The sequence below is a fragment of the Saccopteryx bilineata genome, chromosome 12 (genome assembly GCF_036850765.1).
Source record: "Saccopteryx bilineata isolate mSacBil1 chromosome 12, mSacBil1_pri_phased_curated, whole genome shotgun sequence".
Taxonomy (NCBI): domain Eukaryota; kingdom Metazoa; phylum Chordata; class Mammalia; order Chiroptera; family Emballonuridae; genus Saccopteryx; species Saccopteryx bilineata.
In genome coordinates, this window is record NC_089501.1 from 33,504,888 (window position 1) to 33,529,180 (window position 24,293).

Here is a 24,293-nt window from a genome sequence, read left to right on the forward strand (position 1 = left end):
CTCCCTGGTTCTTACATTTTAGATCCATGCAGAGATTAGTCAGAGAACAAAGCAGGCAGGCGTGGGCCACTGTCTGGCCAGAGGTCACCCCTCAGGTACTGGCGATAAGTCTGGTCAGTGCTGGTCCTGCTGGAGGTTTGCTCCCGATTCCTCTGTCTCTCACACACTATCGTGTGAGGCTCGATCACCCCGCTGTGCTGTGTCTACACTGCTCACAAAAATTAGGGGATATTTTATAGCTTCATATTCATTTTGAAATATCCTCTAATATTTGTGAGCAGGATATATATAGCATAGCTTTATATGTGAGCATAATTTCTTTGCCTGTCTTGGTTCTGAAGTCACAGCCAGCCATCGCAGTGGGTCAGGTGGTGTAAAAGCAGTGGATAGAGGGAACAGCAATAATAAGATGACAACGAAAGGTGACTACAGCCAACCCTTGTTTTTCCAGAAGTCTCCCTGCGCCGGTGACTTGCTCTCAGAGCCGGCCCAGACCTGAGCTCTCCTCCCTGTCCAGGTTCTTGGGCTCCGCCCTCTACCAGGACCTCATCATGCATACAGGCCTCACGGGGGCAGTGTCTAGCTGAACTTCTTCATCTTGGCCCTGATGGAATTCCCAGCTGCCCTCATCATCATCCTCTCCATCGACCGCGTGGGTCGCCTCTATCCATGGGCTGGATCGAATCTGGTGGCGGGGGCAGCCTGTCTAGCCTCCGTTTTTATCCCCGATGGTAAGTGTCAGGCCCAGCTATGGTCTTGCTCTCCAAGATCCTAAGAAGAGGGATGTCACAGCCCTTTGATAGGAAGACCATGTTATTTATTATCCAAAGTAGTTTGGAAAAAATAAACAAAATATCTAGGACCTTTCTGACACACTCATCGGCCTTTGAGAACAATCGCAGCCAATGGCTGCCTGATATCACATGATGACACCCAATTGCTACAAGTCATCCAGCTTGCCCAGAGCAGAGAGCACGGGCTTTGGCGTGCAGCTGGCTCAGGGTTCAAGCCCTTTTCCAGCACGACACTTCTCAGATGTTATTTAGGCAACTCCCTTGACCTCCCCACAGTGTCCTGCAGAATTAATGAGAAAACGGCATCAATGAATAATTATTCAGCTCCTTTCCTTTCTTGTAAAATACTTTCTCAGTGAAGGGGAGTGAAACTGTTACAACAGAATTCTCTTAGCAACATGGAGCTTTGCTTGAATCCTTCAATTATTAGCAACTCTTTTGAATATGCCCATATGTTGCTATTTCTTTAGTGTGGCCTCTAATAGACTCAAGTTGGCCCAGCTTTGGAAACTGATATAATTCTGTTGTCATTAATGGCCGAGGTCTCAGGTTAAAGGAGTATTAAAATTGTGTCTAAAGTTAAAACTAAACAGACATGTAGAATTTGCTGGCATTGTCCTGACTGTGAGAAGAACCAACTTCACTGTCTTGTCCCAATCTGGAACCTGGGGTTTCCCCTTGCAAAGTCCCCTGGAGCACAATTTGAAGACCAGGGATAGTGCAGTGCATGAAGTGCTGTGTTTCCCCTCAGATCTCCAATGGCTCTGAGTGACAGTTGCATGCTTGGGTTGAATGGGGGTTACATTGGCCTACGAAATGTATGCCTGGTCAATGCGGAACTGTACCCCACGTTCATCAGTTGAGCACATCTTCCACTGTGGGAAGATATAAATATATAAATCTAACATGGATTTATGGTTCTTTTTTGGGGACTGAATAAATAAACGGGGTATTTTTGCAAATCTGGATAGAGGTGCTGGTCCCAACCTCCACCTCACCTTCCTAGTGAACAAAGAGCTATACCGGATTTTCATTTGTCTCATTCATGTTCTCCAGAAGAGGCTGGAAGCTCATTTCTTATTAGTGTAAAGTTGGATTTGAATGGTATGGTGGGGGTTGTCTTTAGATTGCCTAAGAAACTTAGTTGAATGGACCATGTTTTTTTCATGAATAAAGGTGGATGCACTTTTGGGAGTAGTTACGTCATGACTGAGGAACAGTAGAGACTGTTTGCTGTGGCGTCCTCTGGAACATATCTGTGTGTGTGTATATCTTTAAGTTTCTGTGTATAATTTATTCAATTCCATTTCTTTTTCCGTTTGGGACCCAGTTATAGACTCGTTGCGGCTGGAATGTGTCATATAGCAGCAACAAAAATAGTGAGGACAATGACAGCAACAATAGCAGCAGCAACAATATTGGGGACAATGACAGCAACAATAGCAGCAGCAACAGCAACAATAGCAGCAACAAGAGGAACAATAGCAGCAGCAGTAATAATAATAGCAGCAGCAACAATGGTGGGGACAACAACAGGAACAATAGCAGCAGCAACAATAGTGGGGACAATGACAGCAACAATAGCAGCAACAAGAGGAACAATAGCAGCAGCAGTAACAATAATAGCAGCAGCAACAATAATAGCAGCAGCAACAATAGTGGGGATGACAGTAACAATAGCAGCAGCAACAATAGTGAGGACAATGACAGCAACATGAACAGCAATGACAGCAGGAAGGACAGCAAGAGAAATAATGGCAGCAGCAATAGAAGTAACAGCAGTCGCAGCAGCAACAACAGCAGTGACAGCAGTAGTGACAGCAACAGAAACAACTGCAGCAGCAATAGCAATAACATCAGCAGCAGCAGCAACAATAGTGACAATAATAATAGCTGAGATAATAACAATAGTAGCAGCAGCAGGAACAGCAGCAGCAGGTCCAGCAGTGGAAACAACAACAGCAGCAGCAACAACAGCAGGAATGACAACAGCAACAATAAGAGCAGTAACAACAGCAATAGCAGCAATAACAGCAGGAACAAAAGCAGCAACAACAGGAATAACAATAGCAGCAACAACATTAGAAACAGCGGCAGCAATAATAGCAATAACAACAGTGACAATAACAAGAGCAGAAACAACAAAAACAGGGACAATAACAGCAGTAACAGCTGCAGAAACAACAGAAGTGAAAACATCAACAATAGCAACAACAGCAATAAGAACAGCCTCAACAACAGGAACCACAATAGAAGGAACAACAGTAGCCAACAAAAGTATCTGCAGCAACAACAGCCACCATGTTGACTGGCTGGTAACTAAGTGCGGCCTGGCACTGAGCACCTCACTGTCATTGTCCCACCTGTGGACCCAGCCCTACGTGTGCATGGGCCCTGGACTCGGCTGCCAGAACTAGAACCTTGGCTTTGTCACTTACTGGCTGTGTGACCCTGGAAAAGTCTTGCCTTAGTTTTCTCAGTTGTCAAATGGACTTACTACTAATGCCCGTTGCAAAGGTTGTTTGTTGCAACGATTGAACGAGAGGCCTTGGGAGGCACTGGTGGAAAGCACTTAGTAAATATTAGCTATTGCTCCAATTTTACAGAAAAGAAAACATGCTCATGAGATGAAATACAGAACACATTAAAAGTCAAAGTCTATCTTTGTAACTAGGACGGGCTTAGTGCCCTTAGGAACTGAATGACTTGGGTGGTGGGCAGGGGCTTCCGACAGACGCTGTTCTTGCTGGGTCTCTCTCAGTGTGTGACACTCTGCCTGGTGTCAGCTCTCCTGAGTGAGGTATCCCAGATGCCAACCCCCAGGTGCCACGTGCGGTCTGCCTGCTGTTCCCAGACATCCGTCCTCACTCAGGCTGTCCTCGTCTGTCTGCAGGTACCCTCCCAACCCTGCCTCGCCCACGCCCCTCTGCAGTTCCCCGAGGTCTCTGCAGGTCCGTATTCTATCTTTGAAAAGGAAGCTGGGTGCAGTAATGCAGAAAAAGGAAAGTGAAAGTCTTCATAGAAGTATGTGTTAATCACAGAAATAGACAGAATAAAAAATAACAGAGTTAATCTTCAAAATAACTCTTTAGCCTCTTTGAACCACCTGATAAAATGGAAAACCCTTGTAAGTACAGGTGTATGTGTCTCAAAATATGCAGAACATGTTTTAAAATGGATTTCCAATAAAACATCTAGGTGCATATTCTCTGTTTTATACAACAGCTATGAAAACTTTAATGACTAATAACAGTGGTTATTAGAAGTGTACGAGCCAGGCACTTTGTCTGTGTTACCTCACCTGGTCATTACAAAAATCCAAGGAGCAGGAACTGTTGTCCCATTTACGGATGAAGAATTGAGGCTTGGGGGAGGCAAGACCACAGGGACAGGAAACGGGAAGGCCTGTCCTGAGGGCCCGGCTCCTCCTTCCTGAAACGAGAGCTGGCCACAGGGACCTCAGTCAGGGACTCGGGAAGGAACTCAGCATTGATTCCAGAACTATCGGTGAGCACCTGCTCAGGGCTACGCTCTGGGATAGAACATTACACATTATACAGTCTGTCCTCATGGGGAGGGGCCTGTGTGCAGGGGACACTGCATCGAGATCAGGGTGCAGGGGAAGGGTTGTCTAGATCGAGGATCTCACACTCAAATGTTACCACGTGCCAGGTAGAAAGTGCACACACACCAGGCACAGGAGAACAGGGCCTGGGGGGTGGGGGCCGACTCCAGTGGGCACGCCCTCCAACTGCTGAGCCATCACACAGCTCCTGCAACTTGTCCGCAAGAGGAAGTGCCTTCTCAGGGTTATCCATCTTCTGGTGGTTTATGTGAACAGATCCTGGAAATCCAGTTCATGTGGAATTTCCCACTTTAAAAAGTACCTAGTGGGCCAAGCAAAGCCCTTGAGACCCTGCTCTGGCGGGCTGCCCATGTGACCTCTGGATGGATTCAAAGGCCTCTCCCAACTCTAAGCTTCGAGCCCAAGGGGAAGCCTCAGACCCTGGAGATCCTTCGCCGCAAGATTTGCCTGAATACTGAACGCGTTCAACAGGAACACTTTGTAGAGCGGATGACATTCAGGTCAGTTCATGGCACCAGGAGGCCAGAAATGGAGAATGGACAAAATGAAGATATCTAAGCCTACTGCATGAACAAACCTGCAGGGAGTGTCTCCTATATGTTTCTCTGCATTTTTTTAAGTTTACTTTTTGAATAGATTGATATGGCTTCAAATTCAGGAAGTACAAAAAGTATACATTGACAAGTCTCCCTCCCCCTGTGGTCCCACAGTTACCCAATTCTGTGACAGCCAGTGTTATGGGTCTTGAATATCTTTCCAAAGATACAAGTAAATATGCTTATCTATTTACTCCATGTGCATTTTTCCTCTTTTCCCCACAAACTGTAGAATTTATACTTTCTATTTTTTGCCTTTTTCATTAATAACATGTCTTGGAGAACTTGCCTTCCCAGTGTCTACAAAGCTGCTTTAGTCTTTTCAATGGCTGTATGATATCTTATTGAATGATCTACTATAACTTATATAACTGGTCTCCAGATCAACGGGCAGAATTTTGTTACATATTAACAAAGTGCCTTAAAGAACAGTCCTGAGCCTCTGCTAGTGCCCACCCAGACTCCTAGACTTGTGGAATTGCGAGGTAAGAGGGTATGGACATTGGCAATTTTTATACTGTGGTCAGATTGCCCCTTGTAGACGTTTCCAGCCTGTCCCCTGCTGGCCATTGAAGACATTTGCTCCACAGTCTTTCCCGCCACAGTGTGTCCCCAAGCAGCTTGGTCATCAAGCATCCGAGGGGACCCTAATGCGGCGTGCATTCGCACGTCTCTGATTCAGGAGGGGGAGCATATCTTCATATGTTTAAAAGTTCTTTTTCTAGTACAACCATTATGGAAGAAAGTATGGTGGTTTCTCAAAAAACTGAAAATAGAACTACCTTATGACCCAGCAATCCCTCTACTGGGTATATACCCCAAAAACTCAGAAACATTGATATGTAAAGACACATGCAGCCCCATGTTCATTGCAGCATTGTTCACAGTGGCCAGGACATGGAAACAACCAAAAAGCCCATCAATAGATGACTGGATAAAGAAGATGTGGCACATATACACTATGGAATACTACTCAGCCATAAGAAATGATGACATCGGATCATTTACAGCAAAATGGTGGGATCTTGATAACATTATACGACGTGAAATAAGTAAATCAGAAAAAACCAGGAACTGCATTATTCCATACGTAGGTGGGACATAAAAGTGAGACTAAGAGACATAGATAAGAGTGTGATGGTTACGGGGGGAGGGGGGAGAGGGAGAGGGAAAGGGGGAGGGGGAGGGGCACAAAGAAAACTAGATAGAAGGTGACAGAGGACAATCTGACTTTGGGTAATGGGTATGCAACATAATTGAATGACAAGATAACCTGGACATGTTATCTTTGAATATATGTATCCTGATTTATTGATGTCGCCCCATTAAAAAAATAAAATTATTTAAAAAATAAAAAAAGTTCTTTTTCACTGAATTATCTGTTCAAATCCTTTGCTCATTTATTCTTTTTTTTTCCTATTGAGTGGTTACTCTTTTGATTTTGTTAGAGCTCTTTACAAATTGTGGAAATTAGCCCTTTGGAGAGAGGAGTAAATATTTTATCTAAGTTTGCTGTATATTTTAAAGTCTGCTGTATTTTAAAGCTTAGAGTAACTTTTTAATGCAGATTTTAACATTTTTTTGTGAAAGCAAACTTACAACTTACTGACCATGTTTTTTAACGGGTCCTGGATTTTTGGCCGTATTTACAAAGACCTCCCCCACTACAAAGGTGGAAGAAAGGTCTTCTACAGTTTCTTTATTATTTTACTGTTTCTTCATTTGTACTCGCAAGCCTGATTCTGCTGGGATTGATCTCAACGTGTGTGATAGGAGAGAGGGTCTCCCTCCTCTTTCCTTCCGACCGGCCTCCGCGCAGGCGGAACACACGCGTGAGTTAGTTCAGGTGGGACTTCCAGCTCCGTACCTCCGCATGTTTTCAACCTCATCGATAGTCTCGGGCAAGGTCTTCCCTCTGGTCTCTGGCAGCAGCAGCACCAGTCCTCCGGCCACCGAGCCGATCACAGCTGGAAGCCATACAGAGGCGCAGCACGTTAAGCAGGGAAGCAGTGGGGTCTATAGTTAGAACTCCCCTTATTTCTAAAAAAACCCTTTTTGTGTGTGTAATTTTTTTATACTTAACAAATTTCTTTGCTACCTGACAACCCTACTCTCCACCAATAAATATTTGGCTGATCCCAAACTCTGTTGGATGACACTGCCTTATAGGGAGATGAAATACTTCACATTTTGAGTCAAGTTATTCTGGGCTGGAGGACCTTGCCATAAGAGTAAGGAACTTTGGGGTTAGGAATAACTGTGGAAAAGAAAATCAACTCTAAGAAAAGAAAGAACATAACCTTGCCAACATAAAGCACTTAGGAAGGAAAACTGCGTCAGAAACTTTTATCATCACTGGCAAGTAGAAGTAATGAGTCACTTTTAAAGTGTTACTGTGAGACAGCGTTAAAAAGTATAGCCAGGACTTTGATCTCGAGTTCAGGTGTTTAATAATTTCCTAATTTTTTTTGTCTCTAATTTTTGGTATATGGGGGGGGCATAACAGCAAACATTATGTTTCTATTTCTTAAATTCTCGTTAAAGGTTTGAGATGTTAAGCTTACATTTTATATGTTTTTCTGTTATGAATGCAGGAAGTGGGATGTAGGTGCTTCACTAGTCTCAGAGTTTCAGAAAGAGGCATGTTGGACTCCCACTTTTGAGTCCTTAGGAAATGGTGGGGGTAGAGGCCCCAGAGCTCAGTGGTTCTGGGGGCCTGCCCCCAGCCGGGCACCTGCTGACTGGTTCTCGTGCTCTGGGAAGCTCTGCCCACTCCCCGAGGCTCCGGACTCCTCTCCAGAATGTGGGGAGACATGCCCTCCTCCCAGTCTGAGGCTCAATTTGTTAAGTACTTAGAACAGTGCCTGCCGCATAGAGTGAACTAAATAGCCAGCCCCTCAAACACCTCTCCAAACCTCTGAAGACACACTTGGTTGTAACTCACACAGTGAACTTATTCAGCGGTTCTGAGTCTCTGGCCTGAATTATGAAGATAAGAAACTCTATTGTTACCATCCACTTAGCATTTTGTATTTGCAAAGATCAGCCTAGTTCACCAGTGCTCCCCTTATCCCCTTCCCCCTGCTCTTTCATGCCGATTATCCAAACGTGCCGGTTTGCTGATTTTCAGGCTTCTAGGTTTTCATTTCTGGTCGTTTCAAGACCGGGATTGGTACACTATGATTGTGTGGAAAAGGAAGGGAAAGAAGTTGAAATGTAAAACCATTAGTTTTGACTCCTGTTAGCAACTCAGATTAAAAGCTGGTGAGGGAAGAAGATGAAACTACTGTACTAGCAAAAATATAATGGAGAGTCATCACAGAGTTTACTGTAAGTGTTGAAATGCAGCTACAACCTACCAGTGGATCTCCTGGGTCTGGGCTTTGCATTGCTTTCTTAAATAACTTAAGGACACTCAAAGTAGCCATTCTCTGCCCAGAAATATCCCAGGGACCCATGGACAACTTGCTGCCCACCTAAGGGAGTGGTTGAGAGGGAGCTCATTCCAGTGTCCTCCCAGGAAGGAAGGAGTCTCGAGGGTGGGATGGCACTTTCTCAAGATGGAAGGGGGCTCTGGGGACAGGTCCCTCAGACAGTGCTGGGGGAGGAAGACATCTGGGGCATGCACATCCCGTAAACAGTGCCAGATATTCTGTGACCACGTCGTGGTTATCTCAGGATAAGAGCTCCCGACCTTGGCCATCTTGTTAAGCTGGATTGGGGTGGCATTCATGTGGCCTGGAGCTTTAACTGGCAGGACAACAGCAGTGGGAATGTCCCCTCATAGATCCCCTGAGTAGAGGAAGGAGCAGGGACACTTGTGTGTGACAACGTCAGAGTGAGGAGAAAAGCAATGGTCCCTTCTTCCTCCCACATGCAGTGAGTGCTGCTTGCCCACGGTGACAAGTGGCATGTTTTTGTCACATGGGAACCGGCTCAGAATGAGTCTTAAAGGGGACAATAGAGGGTGCTGGGAAGTCCCAGCTGGCGTGCAAAGGTGAATGTGCTGTGTGTGAATCTGAGGCCGCATCTGGGTGGCCGCCGAGGGGAGGACTGTCCCGTCGTCTATGGCTGTGGGCGAAGGCCGTGGGTGTGAAGGAATGGCATTGCCCAGGGTGCCCAGCCCCCTCTCACGGTCTGTGGACTTTGTGTCAACAAAGGCCTCTGTGTGTTCCTCCCTGATCATTAGATCTGTCCCTGTCACTGTCTGTCCGGCAGGCTGGCGGGGGCGGGGCGGGCTCTGCGTTGTGCTTTCCTGCAGCCCGAGGAGAAGCATGTGCCCCTTTCGACCTGACTGCTGGAGGGAGCTGAGGCGGTGCCCAACCCCCACAGGGGCTCCGAGTGCTCGTGCACGGTCTCTGTTTCCGCTGGGTTTGCAGCTGCTCTTTGTCAAGTTCCACAGCCTTTTCTTAAAGCAGTGAAGTGAAGGTCCGTACTTTTCTACGTCTGGCTCTGGAGGAGGCAGACAGAGTGAGTGAGCTCTTTGACAGAGAGATCCGAGGAGGGTGGAAACCAGAGAGGAGAGAGCGAGGGGCTTCTTCAGGGACACTTCCTTCCACCGCATTCTTCCCTGACTTGGCACCTCTCCGGGGGGTCCTAATGATTCCCATACCTGAGCATTAGGAGCTATTGACACGATTACTAAAACTAGTATTACTGACATTGACGGTATTACTGCTTACTAGTCGTACTGAGTAGTTACTAACAGGCACCTCTGTTGAGGTAGAAGAATGGAGTCTCCCTGGAAAAATAGGTTTTCATTCAACATCTCTTAGGATTTCTTACCAAAAACTACCAGCGGGAGCTCATGCCAGACCTCGGTGAGCCAGTATACCAGGAACGGGGTGATGATGCCGCCAATGTCACACATGGAGGAGCAGACTAGGACACCCAGATTCCTGAAAGGCAGGGGGCCAATTTAACCTTTTAACCTATCACAGTGTAGTGTGCTGTCTCATCCCATCTCCAGTAAATGATGCCCCAAATCAGTACAGTGTCATGAACTGAGAAACATGTTCGTGTTATTTTCAGTACACGTGAACGATACATGTTCCACCTCTCGCTTGTATTCTGTGAGGTTGGTTTTATATTCATTCCCGTGGAAACGCTGGGGGGGGGGTGATTTTTCCCTGCACTGTTACCCCCGGCTTCCCTGTGTCTGGGGTCCCATTCGCGCTGTTTCCACCCGCTGCCTCTGCTGGTCCTCTCCTGCGGCTCAGATTTCCTGCACTCTCCACTCATCTTCTGTGCTTTACCCCAGCCTGTAAGTGTGAGATGTGACCTGCCTACTGCCTTTCAATTCTCATCTTTCTGCACCTGTGTTTTGAAAAGTCAAGTGTCCTCTACCGGCACCTGTGGTGTTCTAGCCAAGGAGCAAATGCCCCCCCTCCCCACCCTCTTCCCGCGGAGGAAGACGTGCTCACCTGATGAACGTGGGGTACAGTTCCGCGTTGACCAGGCAGACCATTTCGTAGGCCAGTGTAACCCCCATTTGACCCAAGCAAGCGACTGTCACTCTTAGCCATTGGAGATCTGAGGGAAACACAGCACTTCATGCACTGCACTATCCCTGGTTTTCAAACTGTGCTCCAGGGGCCTTTGCAAGGGGAAACCCCAGGTTCCAGATTGGGACAAGACAGTGAAGTTGGTTCTTCTCACAGTCAGGACAATGCCAGCAAATTCTACACGTCTGTTTAGTTTTAACTTTAGACACAATTTTAATACTCCTTTAACCTGAGACCTCGGCCATTAATGACAACAGAATTATATCAGTTTCCAAAGCTGGGCCAACTTGAGTCTATTAGAGGCCACACTAAAGAAATAGCAACATATGGGCATATTCGAAATAGTTGCTAATAACTGAAGGATTCAAGCAAAGCTCCATGTTGCTAAGAGAATTCTGTTGTAACAGTTTCACTCCCCTTCACTGAGAAAGTATTTTACAAGAAAGGAAAGGAGCTGAATAATTATTCATTGATGCCGTTTTCTCATTAATTCTGCAGGACACTGGGGAGGTCAAGGGAGTTGCCTAAATAACATCTGAGAAGTGTCGTGCTGGAAAAGGACTTGAACCCTGAGCCAGCTGCACACCAAAGCCCGTGCTCTCTGCTCTGGGCCAGCTGGATGGCTTGTAGCAATTGGATGTCATCGTGTGACATCAGGCAGCCTTTGGCTGCGATTGTTCTCAAAGGCCGATGAGTGTGTCAGAAAGATGCTAGATATTTTGTTTATTTTTTCCAAACTACTTTGGATAATAAATAACATGGTCTTCCTATCAAAGGGCTGTGACAGCCCTCTTCTTAGGATCTTGGAGAGCAAGACCATAGCTGGGCCTGACACTTACCATCGGGGATAATAACTGAGGCTAGACAGGCTGCCCACGCCACCAGATTCGATCCAGCCCATGGATAGCGGCGACTCACGCGGTCGATGGAGAGGATGATGATGAGGGCAGCTGGGAATTCCATCAGGGCCAAGATAAAGAAGTCCAGCTAGACACTGCCCCCGTGAGGCCTGTATACATGATGAGGTCCTGGTAGAGGGCGGAACCCGAGAACCTGGACAGGGAGAAGAGCTCAGGTCTGGGCCGGCTCTGAGAGCAAGTCACCGGCGCAAGGAGACTTCTGGAAAAACAAGGGTTGGCTGTAGTCACCTTTCATTGTCATCTTACTCTGAGTTCCTAATATACCATATTTCCCATGTATAAGATTCACCTTAATTTTGGAGCTCAAAATTTGAAAAAAAATGTATTATATAAAGTTACTTAACTCAAGTTTTATTCATCATAAAATTCATACCACCCCTCATCCGTGTGAAAAAGTGGGAAATGCAAAAAAAAAAAAAAAAAAAAAAAAGGAAACTACAACCACTGTATAGGATACACCCAGTTTTTAGACCCCAAAATTTTCAAAAAAGGGTGCGACTTACACATGGGGAAATACGGTATTAGCCAGAATTTCTCTTTTCTAGCTCCTGCCTAATGAAAAAGGTATCATTCCCTGGTCAACTTTGAAAGGCAAGAAGAAATGTCTTAATAGAGTGATTGCTTAATAAAACCAGACAGATGGTGGTTGTCCATGATTTCTCTGTGGTCTGCTCATGCTGTTGAAACCCAAGAATTGACTACTTAATTCGGATTTTGTGAAACCAGGTGAGCCAATGGGTAAGGCTTCTCTTCTTCACCAAAGTTTGACCACGTGTCTAGTGTGTGGGCTGAAAGTGTGCATTGTCTGTAATGGACAACATGAGGGTCCTTTTCAAGGGTCACAATTTATCCAGGCAAGGAAAGAAGAACACGGAGGCCAATCTATGCGATTTGTGCCGGTTGCTTAATTAATTCCTGAGGAGCTTTGCCTCTGCCAGGGGTTCAGACATTCCCTTGGCTGGTGCGAGCTGTCCCCGCCCCTGTCCCCGCTCCTGCCCCGTGTCGACCTGGGAGGAGGGCTCAGCACGGGGCTGCGGCTCAGAGCTCTCAGACCACGAATGCCTTCAAGCTGAAGTTGCTGGATTGCTGAGCTGCTGGCTTATTCTTGTGGTTTATTCTTGTTCAAAAGTTGTTTCTCCAGGTAGAAAAGAGAAAAAAAAGGGTGTTTCGTTGCCAGCCCTATACAATCAGGAGATCTCCACACCCATCATCGATTGATCGATACCACTCGCTCTCAAATTTTGGCTGTATATTTTAATAATATTGGTTCCTGGGTCCTCCTCTCAATTAATTAAACAGTATCCTTGGCAAGAACGAGTCCAGCCTTAATAGTTAAAAATCTCCCAGGTGATTGCAAGGTGCAGCCAAGGTTGAGAACACACCGGCTGATGTTTAGACCTGGAAGCTGCTGTCAGCGTCTAACAAATACGGTATCAGGAAGCCTGCTGTCCATGAGCCCGCCCGGCTCTCCACCATCACTGCCAATACTGGAACTGGGCTACGGCTTTCCCTTCCCCAAAGTGGACGGTAGGGGTTGAAGGCATTGGGAAGGATTTAAGGTGAAAAGTGTTCATTACCAGTTGTACATCAAGATTAAAGTGTGTTTTCTTATCTGAGGGGTTCTGACCAGGTTGAGAAACAAAGGCTTCAACTTCTTGCCAACTTCTTCATCTCCTCTGAGGCTCTAAGAGTAGAAACAATAAGAACCACTTTTCATATTCAGTGATGGTGTCCCCGGGTCATACAGGGTGTAATCATAGTCCCTTGCATGCTGATAATGTGCCAGGACTGAGCAGAGCCCTGCACACACAGGGCTGCCTGTTTCCTAGGCAAGGAAGCTGGACTCAGGGCGGTGGGGTAACCCACACACACATTTAAAGTGACCCTATATAGGGAAAGCATGGTGGGGTGGTTGAGCCTCACAGGATGGTGTGTGAGAGACCAAGGAATCAGGAGCAAACCTCCAGCTGGTCCAGCACTGACCAGACTTATCGCCAGTAATTGAGCGGTGATCTCTGGCCTGACAATGCCCCTCACCTGCTTTGTTCTCTGACTAATCTCTGCAGAAATCTAAAACCTAAGAACCAGTGCTATTGCCAGTCATTACTGGAAAAGAATGTGTATTCCAGCCCCCTCCTCATGCCCCCAGGAAACCAGAGAGGAAGTGAAAAAAAAAAAGAGGCCTCTGAGCTCCCAAATCCTCAATCTGAGTGTCGCGTAAAATCTCAGATTCCCACTGTTTTCCATCTTAGCTCCTTGGTCAGAAATGATTTACTCTCCTTGCAACATGCTTTCCCAATAAACCTGATTTTCTCTTTTCCAGCCCCTGCCAGATGAGAAGCTTTAAGTTAAAGCAGGAAGGTCTACTGAGGGCAAACCACGCACAGCCCAGAAAACAGACTGCCTCGGTGCCTTCTGTTCTGGAAGGGAAGGGGTGCTGAATAACTCTCGGAACACTTTCTATCCCCGGTGTTTGAATTCTAAGATGTGATTGTGCTGGAAAGTCTGTCCCCTGATCAGACTCTTCCCTCTGAATTAGACCTCCGTCCACGGGGCCACTGGCGGACTCGGAGGTAAACCAGACGTTGATGGTCAGGCGCAGGGGCCCGGGCAGTCCTGAGGCTCCTCATTTGACTTCTAAGTGATTTTATGGGGGTTTCCTTTCAGGTTTATGTTGTCCACCTATGTAAGACATTTGACCCAGGAACCATGAATCTTGTACGACAGAAGCACCCTGGGCACATGGCGGCCACTCAGTGACAGGAACCACCCCTCGGTGACAGAACTGGCCCCTCGGTGACAGGAACCACCCCTCGGTGACAGGAACCACCCCTCGGTGACAGGACCAGCTCTTGGTGACAGGACCAGGTTTTCTGCATCTTCCTCCTCACGGCCCTGGACTTGACCTCACAGCTGCTGGCTCACCTGAAGGCACGCAGGTACTGACTTTCTGTTTTTCCTTGAGATGTACTTAATGACCCTCATGGCTTGAGCATTCTTGTTCTGGGAGATTAGCCATCTTGGGGACTCAGGGATACACCTAGGGGACAGTGCAAGTGTCAACTGTGTCATTAGTGGAGGAAAAATTGTACTGGCCCCCTTTCCCCAGCAGCCATAACCAGCTGTCTGTGAGGCACACAGTAGGGCTACTACACAGGAAATAGAATTGTCCAGGGGCTGCCCGGCAAAGGACACCACCAACTCAGTGAAAGGGAAACCCACTCAATCGAGAGAATATTTGCAAATCGTACATCTGATCATAGGTTAATATCCAAAACATATAAAAAACTCCTAGGCCCTGGTCGGTTGGCTCAGCGGTAGAGCATCGGCCTGGCGTGTGGGGGACCTGAGTTACATTCCTGGCCAGGGCACATAGGAGAAGCGCCCATTTACTTCTCCACCACCCCCTCTCCTTCCTCTCTGTCTCTCTCTTCCCCTCCCGCAGCCAAGGCTCCATTGGAGCAAAGATGGCCCGGGCGCTGGGGATGGCTCCTTGGCCTCTGCCCCAGGCGCTAGAGTGGCTCTGGTCACGGCAGAGCGACGCCCCAGAGGTGCAGAGCATCGCCCCCTGGTGGGCAGAGCGTCGCCCCTGGTGGGCGTGCCGGGTGGATCCCGGTTGGGCGCATGCGGGAGTCTGTCGGACTGTCTCTCCCCATTTCCAGCTTCAGAAAAATACAAAAACCAAACAAACAAACAAAAAAACAAAACTCCTAAAACTCAATAGCAAAAACACTGACACCTGATTTAAAACTGGACAGAGAATTTGAATAGGTATCTTTCTCCCCAAAGAAAACATCTCCATGGCCAACAGGTGCATGAGAAGGTGCTCAACATCACCAATCAGGTGAGGCTTGCACGAGTCCTTCCTACTGTGACTTCCACACCCCCTCTGCCCCTGCACCTCCTTTTTACTCCCCACTGGGGCCACCTCATTCTTCAGTCTCGGGTTCTCCTCCTTAGCTTGGTTTCCAAAAATTCTGCCCCCTTGCCTTCCTCCCCTGGCCCTCTCATCCTCTCTAAATGATCTCATCCACCATCAGAGCTACAATGACGTGAATTTTTCTTGAACTTCTGATCCTGAAAAGTAACTGCCGGCCTGACCTGTGGTGGTGCAGTGGATAAAGTGTCGACCTGGAAATTCTGAGGTCACCGGTTACAAACCCTGGGCTTGCCTGGTCAAGGCACATATGGGAGTTGATGCTTCCTGCTCCTCCCCCTCTTCTCTCTCTCCTCTCTCTCTCTCCACCCCCTTTCTAAAATGAATTTAAAAAAAAGAAAGTTTTAAAAAAGAAGAGTAACTGCCCCTGGACATCTGCATGGTGATGTCCTTGCAGCCCCAAAGTTCCTCCTGTCCAAGCTCGCCTCTATTTCCCCCCCCACACCCGCCCCTCCTCTGTTTGCCTGTCTCTCTGAGCACACGCCACCAGCACATGGACGCCCAGCTGGCGCTCGGGGTGTCATCCATTCAGTACCTGCCCCCTCTAAGCCTCCACCTCAGTCCCCAGCTCTGTCATTGCCACCTTATTGATACTGCTTCTAATTCTTCCTCCTCATAACCACACCTTCCATCTCCATTCAGACCCTTGTCCTTTCCTGCAAGGACTATGGCAACAGACTCCCCTGATCCTCTTTCCTGCATTCATCCCCCCAAAATACCTGTTCTCTACTCTGCACCTTGAGTGACCTTTTGAAAATGTCATCACATCATGAAGTCAGTTAAGTTGTAGGTAAATCAAGTTTGATTCTATTGAGTGAAAGTGGAAAGAAGGGGTATTTGTGAGGTGGTCAGAAGTCAGATAATAGGTGAACTTTTCTGTCATGCTAAAGCACTGGGTCTTTATTCTGTGGAGAACAAAATCATCGAGAGACTTTTAAGCAGGAGAGCGACAAGGTGGAGCTAGAATTTTAAATGTGTAGGGTAGAGGATGGTGATGCGGAAGGAAAGATGGCAGCATCCAGGTCAGAAATCAAGAACTCCAAATGGGAATGGTGGCCCAGGGGTGTCTGCCATACATGGACACAGGGATGGAGCTAAGGCTTGCTCTTAGAGTTTTACTGGATTTTGGAGGAGAAACAGATTTTCTGGGAAGGTCGAGATGTCTAATTCTTAGACAACTATGGGAAGACCAGGTGGGTCTGTCCAGGAATGAAGCATCCTGGGTTTGTTGTATGGGAGAGTTTTGGTTGAAAATGCAGCCTCTCTCTTGCTTTCCTGCACAGCAGGAATTTCTGAAGTGTCTGCTATTTTCCATGTTTCCCTTGGGCAGGGTGACAAGTGCATTTCTCTGGCCCTGGGAACTCAGATGGATTGTTACGGTCTGTGTGGGGTCCCATGTTGGTCTTACCTGGGACAAAGACTGCTGTGATTGATCAGGGATGTCTGCTTTGGGCATGGATATGGGAAGTGGGGATGTGAGAGCCATACTCTGCTATCTGTATCCCGAAGTTTCCTCTGAGAAGGGACAGAGAAAGAACAGTCATATTGTATTCTCTTCAAAGGGTGCCACCACTAGAAGCCAACTTAAACACCAGATAAATAATATGAAAACTGTAAGATCCAAGATAGGAAACGTTCAAGCCTGAAGTAAAAAGCCCTTTGGTTTCCAACATGGTGGAAGCTCTCGACCTCTGTCCCTGAAATGTGGACCCTGGCTTTCCATGAAACGGAAGAGTGAACTGATGACGAGGCAATATAAGAAGACAGTGATTCGTCATCAGACACAAATGAGGACAAGCTAATAGATGGGAGTTTTGACAGTGATAAGGAATTGTATAAATTTTATAATGAATAAAACTTGAGTTCAATAACTTTATGTAATACATTTTTTTTTTCAAATTTTGGGCTCCAAAATTAAGGTGCATCTTATACATAGGTGTGTTGTATACATGGGGAAACACAGTATTTTGTACTGTGTTGCCACTCACTGTGCTAGACACAGGGAACACTACAGCATGAACTCATTGTTGCACTGTGTTGTGTCATTGATCGCTTCTCATATGTGCCCTGACTGGGGCTCTAGCCAGTGCCACAGGGTTAGAGCTAATGACCTCAGCATGCATGATTCCAAGGTCGAACTGGCAACCTCACATTGGAACTGATGTCCTTGGGCTGGGAACAACTGTCCTCAATGCCCCAAAGGCAAGGGCCAGACTTTTTACTTTTATTTATTTTATTTTACTTTTTTGCATCATAGATTTTTATTTCCAATATAGTCAATATTAATCATTATTTACTATCTCACATAAACAGAAAGCTTTTGGGGGGTTCTTTATTTTCTTTAGTAAAAGGGTCATGGAACACAAAAGGGAGAAAAAACACTGTGGTATATGCTCAGCCATGATTGGCCGTGATTGGCTCTGACCTCATAAGGGCACCATTGTGATGGAATAACAAAGTAACCTATATAAGGCCCTGGCTGAGCTGAGCATTTTGTCTTTTACGGCCCAGGGAGCGTTACAGTGACCTGAGGTTTTAGACACGTTTGGACTGTGATTTGGATTTGGATTTGGACTGTTTTGGACAATTCTCTTTGGATTTTGATTTGTGGACTCAGATTTATTGTATTGGATTTGGAACTCGGACTGTGACTTGGACTAGTGTATCTGGATCTTGATTTGGTTAAGGCGTGAATTTACAACATCGCCAAGTCACCATGTTTGCTGACTACGAAGCAACAACTTGGTGGATGATGGGCGACGTGGGGAATCATATCTTTGTTCATACCCTGGGCACAGGGGGCTTTGGCACAGTTAAGCTAGCCCATCACGTCCTAATGGGCATATGCATCACCATAAAAATTGTAAGTTTAAAGGACTGCCCAAACGCCATCTGGGAGGTTGAGTTCCTTAAAACATTAAACCATCCAAATGTGGTCAAGCTGGTGGAGGTGATTGTCAGGGACTCCAAACTATACATCATCATGGAGTATGTCAGCGGTGGTGACCTCTTTGATTATTTATTAAGGGACCGCCCAATCACTGATGCAGAAGCACGATGCATTTTTAGACAGCTCCTTTTGGCCCTTCAGTACTGCCACAGGCTGAATATCGTGCAAAGGGACCTGAAGCTGGAGAATATCCTGGTCGATGTGGATAAAAATATCAGAATAACAGACTTTGGTTTAGGGAGGAAGGTGCAAAGGGATGAACTGAAAACATACTGTGGGACTGTGAACTGTATGGCGCCTGAGATGCTGCTGGAGCAAACTTATGAGGGCCAGAAGGTGGATATCTGGGGCCTCGGTGTAATTTCCTTTCACATGGTAATGGGATGGTCACCATTTAGGGGCCAGGACTTAACTAAAGTGAAAAAGAACATCATGACTGGGAACTTCAGAATACCAGGTTATTTGTCAGTGGAGAGTCAAGCCTTACTCAAGAACTTAATGGCTCTCAATCCCAGCGAGAGGTCAGCTGCTGACAAACTCTTCCAACATCCATGGGTAATTAACAGCCAAAAGGAACAACTAGAGCCATACGGCGATGTGCCCCGGGGCAACCTGGACCCCGAAATTGTAGCAGAAATGAACTGCATTGGCTTCCAGCACCCTGAGATATGGAAGGCGCTGATGGGACAGTCATACAATCACATAATGGGGACCTACCTCCTCTTGGAGGCCAGGAAATATAAGAGGAAGGGAAGCACTGTCCCCTTAAGGCCCTGCCCTCAGTCTCTTGACATCGTCCTTCCCTCAGCCCAGGTTTCGGTGGAGGAGGACTCTGCCAGTATCTCAGGAGAAGGTATGTCCAACCCAGAGTCCCGGGCCAGCACTCCACCATCTGGTCCCGCCTCCCGGGCTACTGCTCCACCATCTGGCCCAGACTCCCAGGCCAGCACTCCACCATCTGGTCCAGCCTCCTGGGCTAGTGCTCCACCATCCGGCCCAGACTCCCAGGCCAGCACTCCATCATCTGGCCCCGCCTCCTGGGCCAGCACTCCACCATCTGGCCCAGACTCCCATGTCAGCACTCCACCATCTGGCCCAGCCTCCCGGGTCAGCACTCCACCATCCAGTCCCAAGTCCTGGCTCAGCACTCCACCATCCAGCCCCAAGTCCCGGGCCAGTGCTCTACCATCCAGCCCCAAGTCCCGAGCCAGAGCTTCACCATACGGCCCAGCCCCCTGTGCCAGCACTCCACCATCTGGCCCAGCCTCTCGGGCCAGTGCTCCATAATCTGGTCTAGCTTCCTGGGCCGGAGCTCCACCATCCACCCATGAGGGCAGGGCCAGTGCTCCACCAACCAGCCAAGAGAACATGAATGCTGCTTGCAGCCCAGAGCTCCAGCCTGACTCTGTGCGCTCCTCCCCTACAACCAGCAGCCATAACACCAGCTGCGGGAGTAGAACCCAAGAAGAAAGGACTGGGCTGCCTGATGGTGGGACCCCAGCCTCTCCTGGCCACCGCCACGGCTGGCGGAGGGTGACCAGGAGGTTCTTAAGAGGCTTTTTAAAATGCCTCTGTTGTGGCCCATCCAAGACAAAGTCAACAGTCCGAAGGGCAAAAGTCACACCAGTTTGACGTGTTGATGGTGAAGGCAAGATGCAGGTGAAGTCAGTATTTTAAATGCTGAATAACAGGTATATTTTCTCTTAGCTGCACTTTCCAACTTTTCTTAGGAAAATCATTAACCATGATTTGTGTTTGTGTGTGTGTTTAAAATCCTTGCCACAATTCTGCAATTAGTCCTTGAGTAGGCAGCAAAGTTGCCCCTGGGAGAAACAGCTCAATTGCAAACCAATGCCTGGAATTCTGAGCATCTGTCCTATTATTTGTTAAAACTACTGACTGTCTTTACAATCCAGCTTATCTTAAAATGTAAGATAGTTCTTTTCCAAAGAGCAGCATATGGACCTCACTTTTAACCTCTGGAAGTTGGATTTTTCTCCATGTAAGGAGTCTACAGTTGCCCTCAAAAGGGAATATATCATAAATTTCAATTATATCTGCATTTTAAAGTCAGACAACCTCCCACTTACCTTTCATATGTACTGATAGCCACCCTCATAATCCCTCTTTTTGAGCTGCTTTCAGAGCCTCCCAAAGTGAATTCTGTAGATGGTACACAGCTTACAATTTTATATCAGCATTTCAAACATAAGCAATAAATTTGGTGACTATTCACATATCCATTTTCTCATGAAGCATTGGTAAACGAGCAGATTTAACTTTTATATGTTTTTGAGAGATTAAGTAAATGGAGGTAGTCATCCTCAAGCACAGAATATTTATGTGTGTTTTTTTAAAAGGTTTATTTTGGCTTTTCTCTTTTTTTTTCTTTTGGTATTTTTCTAAAGTTGGAAAAGGGAGGCAGTCAGACAGACTCCCGCATGCGCCCGCCAGGATCCACCCGGCATGCCCCCCAGGGGATGATGCTCTGCCCATCTGGGGCATCGCTCTGTTGTAACCAGAGCCCTTCTAGGGCCTGAGGCAGAGGCCATGGAGCCATCTTCAGCGCCAGGGCCAACTTTGCTACAGTGGAGCCTTGGCTGCAGGAGGGGAAGAGAGAGACAGAGAGGAAGGAGAGGGGGAGGGGTGATGCAGATGGGTACTTCTCCTGTGTGCCCTGGCCGGGAATCAAACCCAGGACTCCTGCATACCAGGCCAACGCTCTACCACTGAGCCTACTGGCCAAGGCAGTGTGATTATTTCTAACTCAAGCTGTCTGTTTATTGTTATAATTCAAAAATAATCGAAAGATTAATAAACATAGTTTGCATGCTCTTTGAAATCATGATAGCTTCTTCTCTTTTGACAAGCCCAGGGAAAAAGTACTGATATTAAAAAAAAATCAAGCCCTGGCCGGTTGGCTCAGCGGTAGAGCGTCGGCCTAGCGTGCGGAGGACCCGGGTTCGATTCCCGGCCAGGGCACACAGGAGAGGCGCCCATTTGCTTCTCCACCCCTCCGCCGCGCTTTCCTCTCTGTCTCTCTCTTCCCCTCCCGCAGCCAAGGCTCCATTGGAGCAAAGATGTCCCGGGCGCTGGGGATGGCTCCTTGGCCTCTGCCCCAGGCACTAGAGTGGCTCTGGTCGCAACATGGCGACGCCCAGGATGGGCAGAGCATCGCCCCCTGGTGGGCAGAGCGTCGCCCCTGGTGGGCGTGCCGGGTGGATCCCGGTCGGGCGCATGCGGGAGTCTGTCTGACTGTCTCTCCCTGTTTCCAGCTTCAGAAAAATGAAAACAAAACAAAACAAACAAACAAACAAAAAAATCAATACCACTAGCTCCCATAAATGTAGTTTTCAAATATATAGTAGTTCTATTTCTACAACAGCATTTAACATTCATAAAAGTTTTAAACATTAAAAATAGTTTTTCTGTTGAACAGCCCAAACTAGTAGACACACACATGTTAATTATTTATTTACATTTGCATTGTTGAGAGACCATAAATAATAAATCCCACTAACCCTGTTCTCTTGAGTTTCCACATTATTTACATTGAGCTCATATTTCAATCTTCTAGATAGCCTAACCTACCCTTATTGTTACTTTATGTCTTTAAAGAAGACTAAAAGGGATGATTCAGGAATATATGTCTGTGAATATGTATGTCCCAGTTCTTGGTCTTCTTTGAAGCCATTTACTACAGGGTTAATCCAATGCCAAAAACAACATCAAGAGGTCAAAGCACATTGGATAATGGAAGAGAGGACACATTAAAGAGTCAGATGGCCCAGGTTCCTGTCTGGCTCTTAGAAGTCAGACCATTGTGCAGGAGCCGGGTTCCAGAGGCCAGTCCTTAGGTGCTCACGCTCTCTTGAAGTGCTACAGGCAGTGCTGTCTGAGACACATCATGGGCACGACTGAGAGCCCCGGTGTGTCCTGAGCGCAGGTCTCATAACGCTGGCCTATGCTGAGCCATTATAAAGGAAGCAGAAACCACAGTGATAACTGCCCCAGAACTCCATCTTCACCAGGACACTCTGGTGCCGACAGACTCTCCAACAGTCATCTTGTGTCCCTTACTACACAAGTTCAGGAAACTTGCTTTGCCACTGCCCTGGCTCCTGGATTCTTGGGTCACATCTGTTCTGAGTGCCATGGAACTGCCTAAAGTGGGTCATCTGATCCTGTCCAACTAAGATTGACTACAACCCTGACCAAGAACATTGCCATCTGGTGCCAAAACGTTTATTTTTCCTGACTGCTTATCTATAGTCAGACAACTCTGGATTAACAAGAGAAAAGGTGTGTGTGATCTGATGACTGAATGGCAGGGATTCCGCTTGGAGCTGCACAAGCTCTACCTTACCTAGTCCCTATAAGCTCATATGAGGGAGTACTGAGTGCGCTCAACCTACAGGAGAGGAAACTGAGCCTCAAGGATTGGGGAGCTTCCTGAGTCATAGAGCTAATAAGTCACTAAGCCTGGCTTTGCACACCTCAGGCTGAGCATGGCCTATATAATCACTTCACAAACCACTTCTTAGGAGAAAGACAAGCTGAAGTCTGACCTGGAAAAAGAATCTGGCCAAGAAAGTACATTTATGTGTTATTAAGAAAACTACTCAATAGAAACAGGAGCTTTTATCAGTAGTAACCCAAAATAATATACAAATCAAACCAAACAAAGATTTAGCTTCATAAGTCAAACTCATACTTCTGCATTTTCCTATGACTGTCCACCACTCAGTCAAGGATCCTAAATCTATTCCTACTTATCAGCACAACCTTCATCCTAAATGCACCAAGTTTCAGAAATCCAACTGAGCCCACTTCATTACAATCCACACAGATCAGGGCCTTCACCATCAGTTACATGTAATCAAGAAAGAAATGTCCAACCTGGCCGCCTACAGTTGGGGGGTCAGAGATTTGCAACATCAGTAAGCATACAGTACTGGTAAGCTTCCTCTCTCTCTAGATGGAGGTAACAGTCTTCTATATGAATTCTTTCATCCACTGTCTATGCTCCTCCCAGTATGTCCCCCACAATGCAGCCACAGTGTCCTTTTCAAAACACAAGTCTGATCATGTCTCTTGTCCTAGAACACTGCTCCCTCCCCTCTTCTAGTTAGTTCTCCTGACCCTTTGGTTAGACTTCAACAATTCTGACCATCAGTTCCTGGGCAAACCTCCCCTGTTCTTTCTGGCCTTGTTAAATTTGATTGATTCTTTAAATTATTAATCTTAAATTACTGAAAATATTGTATGTCCTTAGAGTACCACGAGCATCTTCACAGGCTGTGCTGCAGGCTGCAATGTCACACCTACAGCAGTTTGCTTGTCTGTCTAGCGTCTCTCTATGCACTCAGCACAGTGCAGGACACCGCAGAGAGACTCATAGGTGTTTGCTGAGTAAAGGTAAGTGATCTGGTGAAGTGAACGGGGGTGGGAGGACATCAATTTGCATTTGTACTTGGACACCATTAAATTTAACTCCAGTGACCAACACATAGAAGTTCATTAAAGCAAATGTTCAATAAATCCTTTACAAAGGACAGCCTATTTGCAATAGAAGGGCCATAGTTTATCCACAATCCTGAAAATTTTTGTTGGAGATAAAGTATAATAAAGAAAAATGTGTCTTTCTTATAGTTATGAGACAATTGCTTTGACAGCTCCTCTTTTACATTCGGTCAACCTGGCTAATTATTCTGTATGCAGGAAAACTATTCTTCCTTGATTGTAACCTAGCATGATACTTCTTTATTTCAAAGAAATATGACTGTTGGCTATCTTGCCTAGAAGATCTTTAACTGAAGTAGCATATGGAGGAATATTCCTGGTATTTCACTGTGTAATCTCCAAGCTGAGATGAATCACTGAGCACCATTCTCTTGCTAAGCGCATGTATGAAGGGACAACCCACCATCAAATCATGCTTCTAGTGTGCTTGCAACAGTCCAGACACACATTCTAGTAACTTTTGTTTCTCCCCTTTTACCCTTT

At 46.7% G+C, this 24,293-nt stretch overlaps 3 protein-coding genes across 3 annotated transcripts; 2 read left to right on the forward strand and 1 right to left on the reverse strand.

Annotated features, from left to right (window-relative positions):
• Positions 1 to 669: 669 nt before the first annotated feature.
• LOC136316059 (uncharacterized protein DDB_G0287625-like) lies at positions 670 to 2,691 on the forward strand. Its single transcript, XM_066247801.1, has 2 exons — positions 670 to 731; positions 2,160 to 2,691. Exons 1-2 carry the CDS (start codon positions 670 to 672, stop codon positions 2,689 to 2,691), a joined length of 594 nt encoding a protein of 197 aa, XP_066103898.1.
• A 4,082-nt stretch (positions 2,692 to 6,773) lies between these two features.
• LOC136316307 (solute carrier family 22 member 2-like) lies at positions 6,774 to 16,811 on the reverse strand. Its single transcript, XM_066248295.1, has 6 exons — positions 16,746 to 16,811; positions 14,326 to 14,440; positions 11,320 to 11,599; positions 10,400 to 10,508; positions 9,762 to 9,874; positions 6,774 to 6,943 (listed from the first exon to the last, which is right to left on the reverse strand). Exons 3-6 carry the CDS (start codon positions 11,441 to 11,443, stop codon positions 6,819 to 6,821), a joined length of 471 nt encoding a protein of 156 aa, XP_066104392.1. The 5' UTR covers positions 11,444 to 11,599; positions 14,326 to 14,440; positions 16,746 to 16,811; the 3' UTR covers positions 6,774 to 6,818.
• A 1,242-nt stretch (positions 16,812 to 18,053) lies between these two features.
• LOC136316060 (serine/threonine-protein kinase MARK2-like) lies at positions 18,054 to 19,574 on the forward strand. The gene has a single exon (XM_066247802.1). It carries the CDS (start codon positions 18,054 to 18,056, stop codon positions 19,572 to 19,574), a length of 1,521 nt encoding a protein of 506 aa, XP_066103899.1.
• Positions 19,575 to 24,293: the final 4,719 nt, after the last annotated feature.

Bases quoted from the DNA above. Each gene is read 5' to 3' on its own strand.
- LOC136316060 (XM_066247802.1), top strand. From the start codon at position 18,054: ATGTTTGCTGACTACGAAGCAACAACTTGGTGGATGATGGGCGACGTG.
- LOC136316307 (XM_066248295.1), bottom strand. From the start codon at position 11,443: ATGGAATTCCCAGCTGCCCTCATCATCATCCTCTCCATCGACCGCGTG. The intron at 10,509-11,319 runs GTAAGTGTCAGG...TGTTTCCCTCAG, and splicing joins CTCAGTTATTATCCCCGATG to ATCTCCAATGGCTAAGAGTG. The intron at 9,875-10,399 runs GTGAGCACGTCT...CCTGCCTTTCAG, and splicing joins CTGTACCCCACGTTCATCAG to GAATCTGGGTGTCCTAGTCT.
- LOC136316059 (XM_066247801.1), top strand. From the start codon at position 670: ATGGGCTGGATCGAATCTGGTGGCGGGGGCAGCCTGTCTAGCCTCCGT. The intron at 732-2,159 runs GTAAGTGTCAGG...TGTGTCATATAG, and splicing joins CTCCGTTTTTATCCCCGATG to CAGCAACAAAAATAGTGAGG.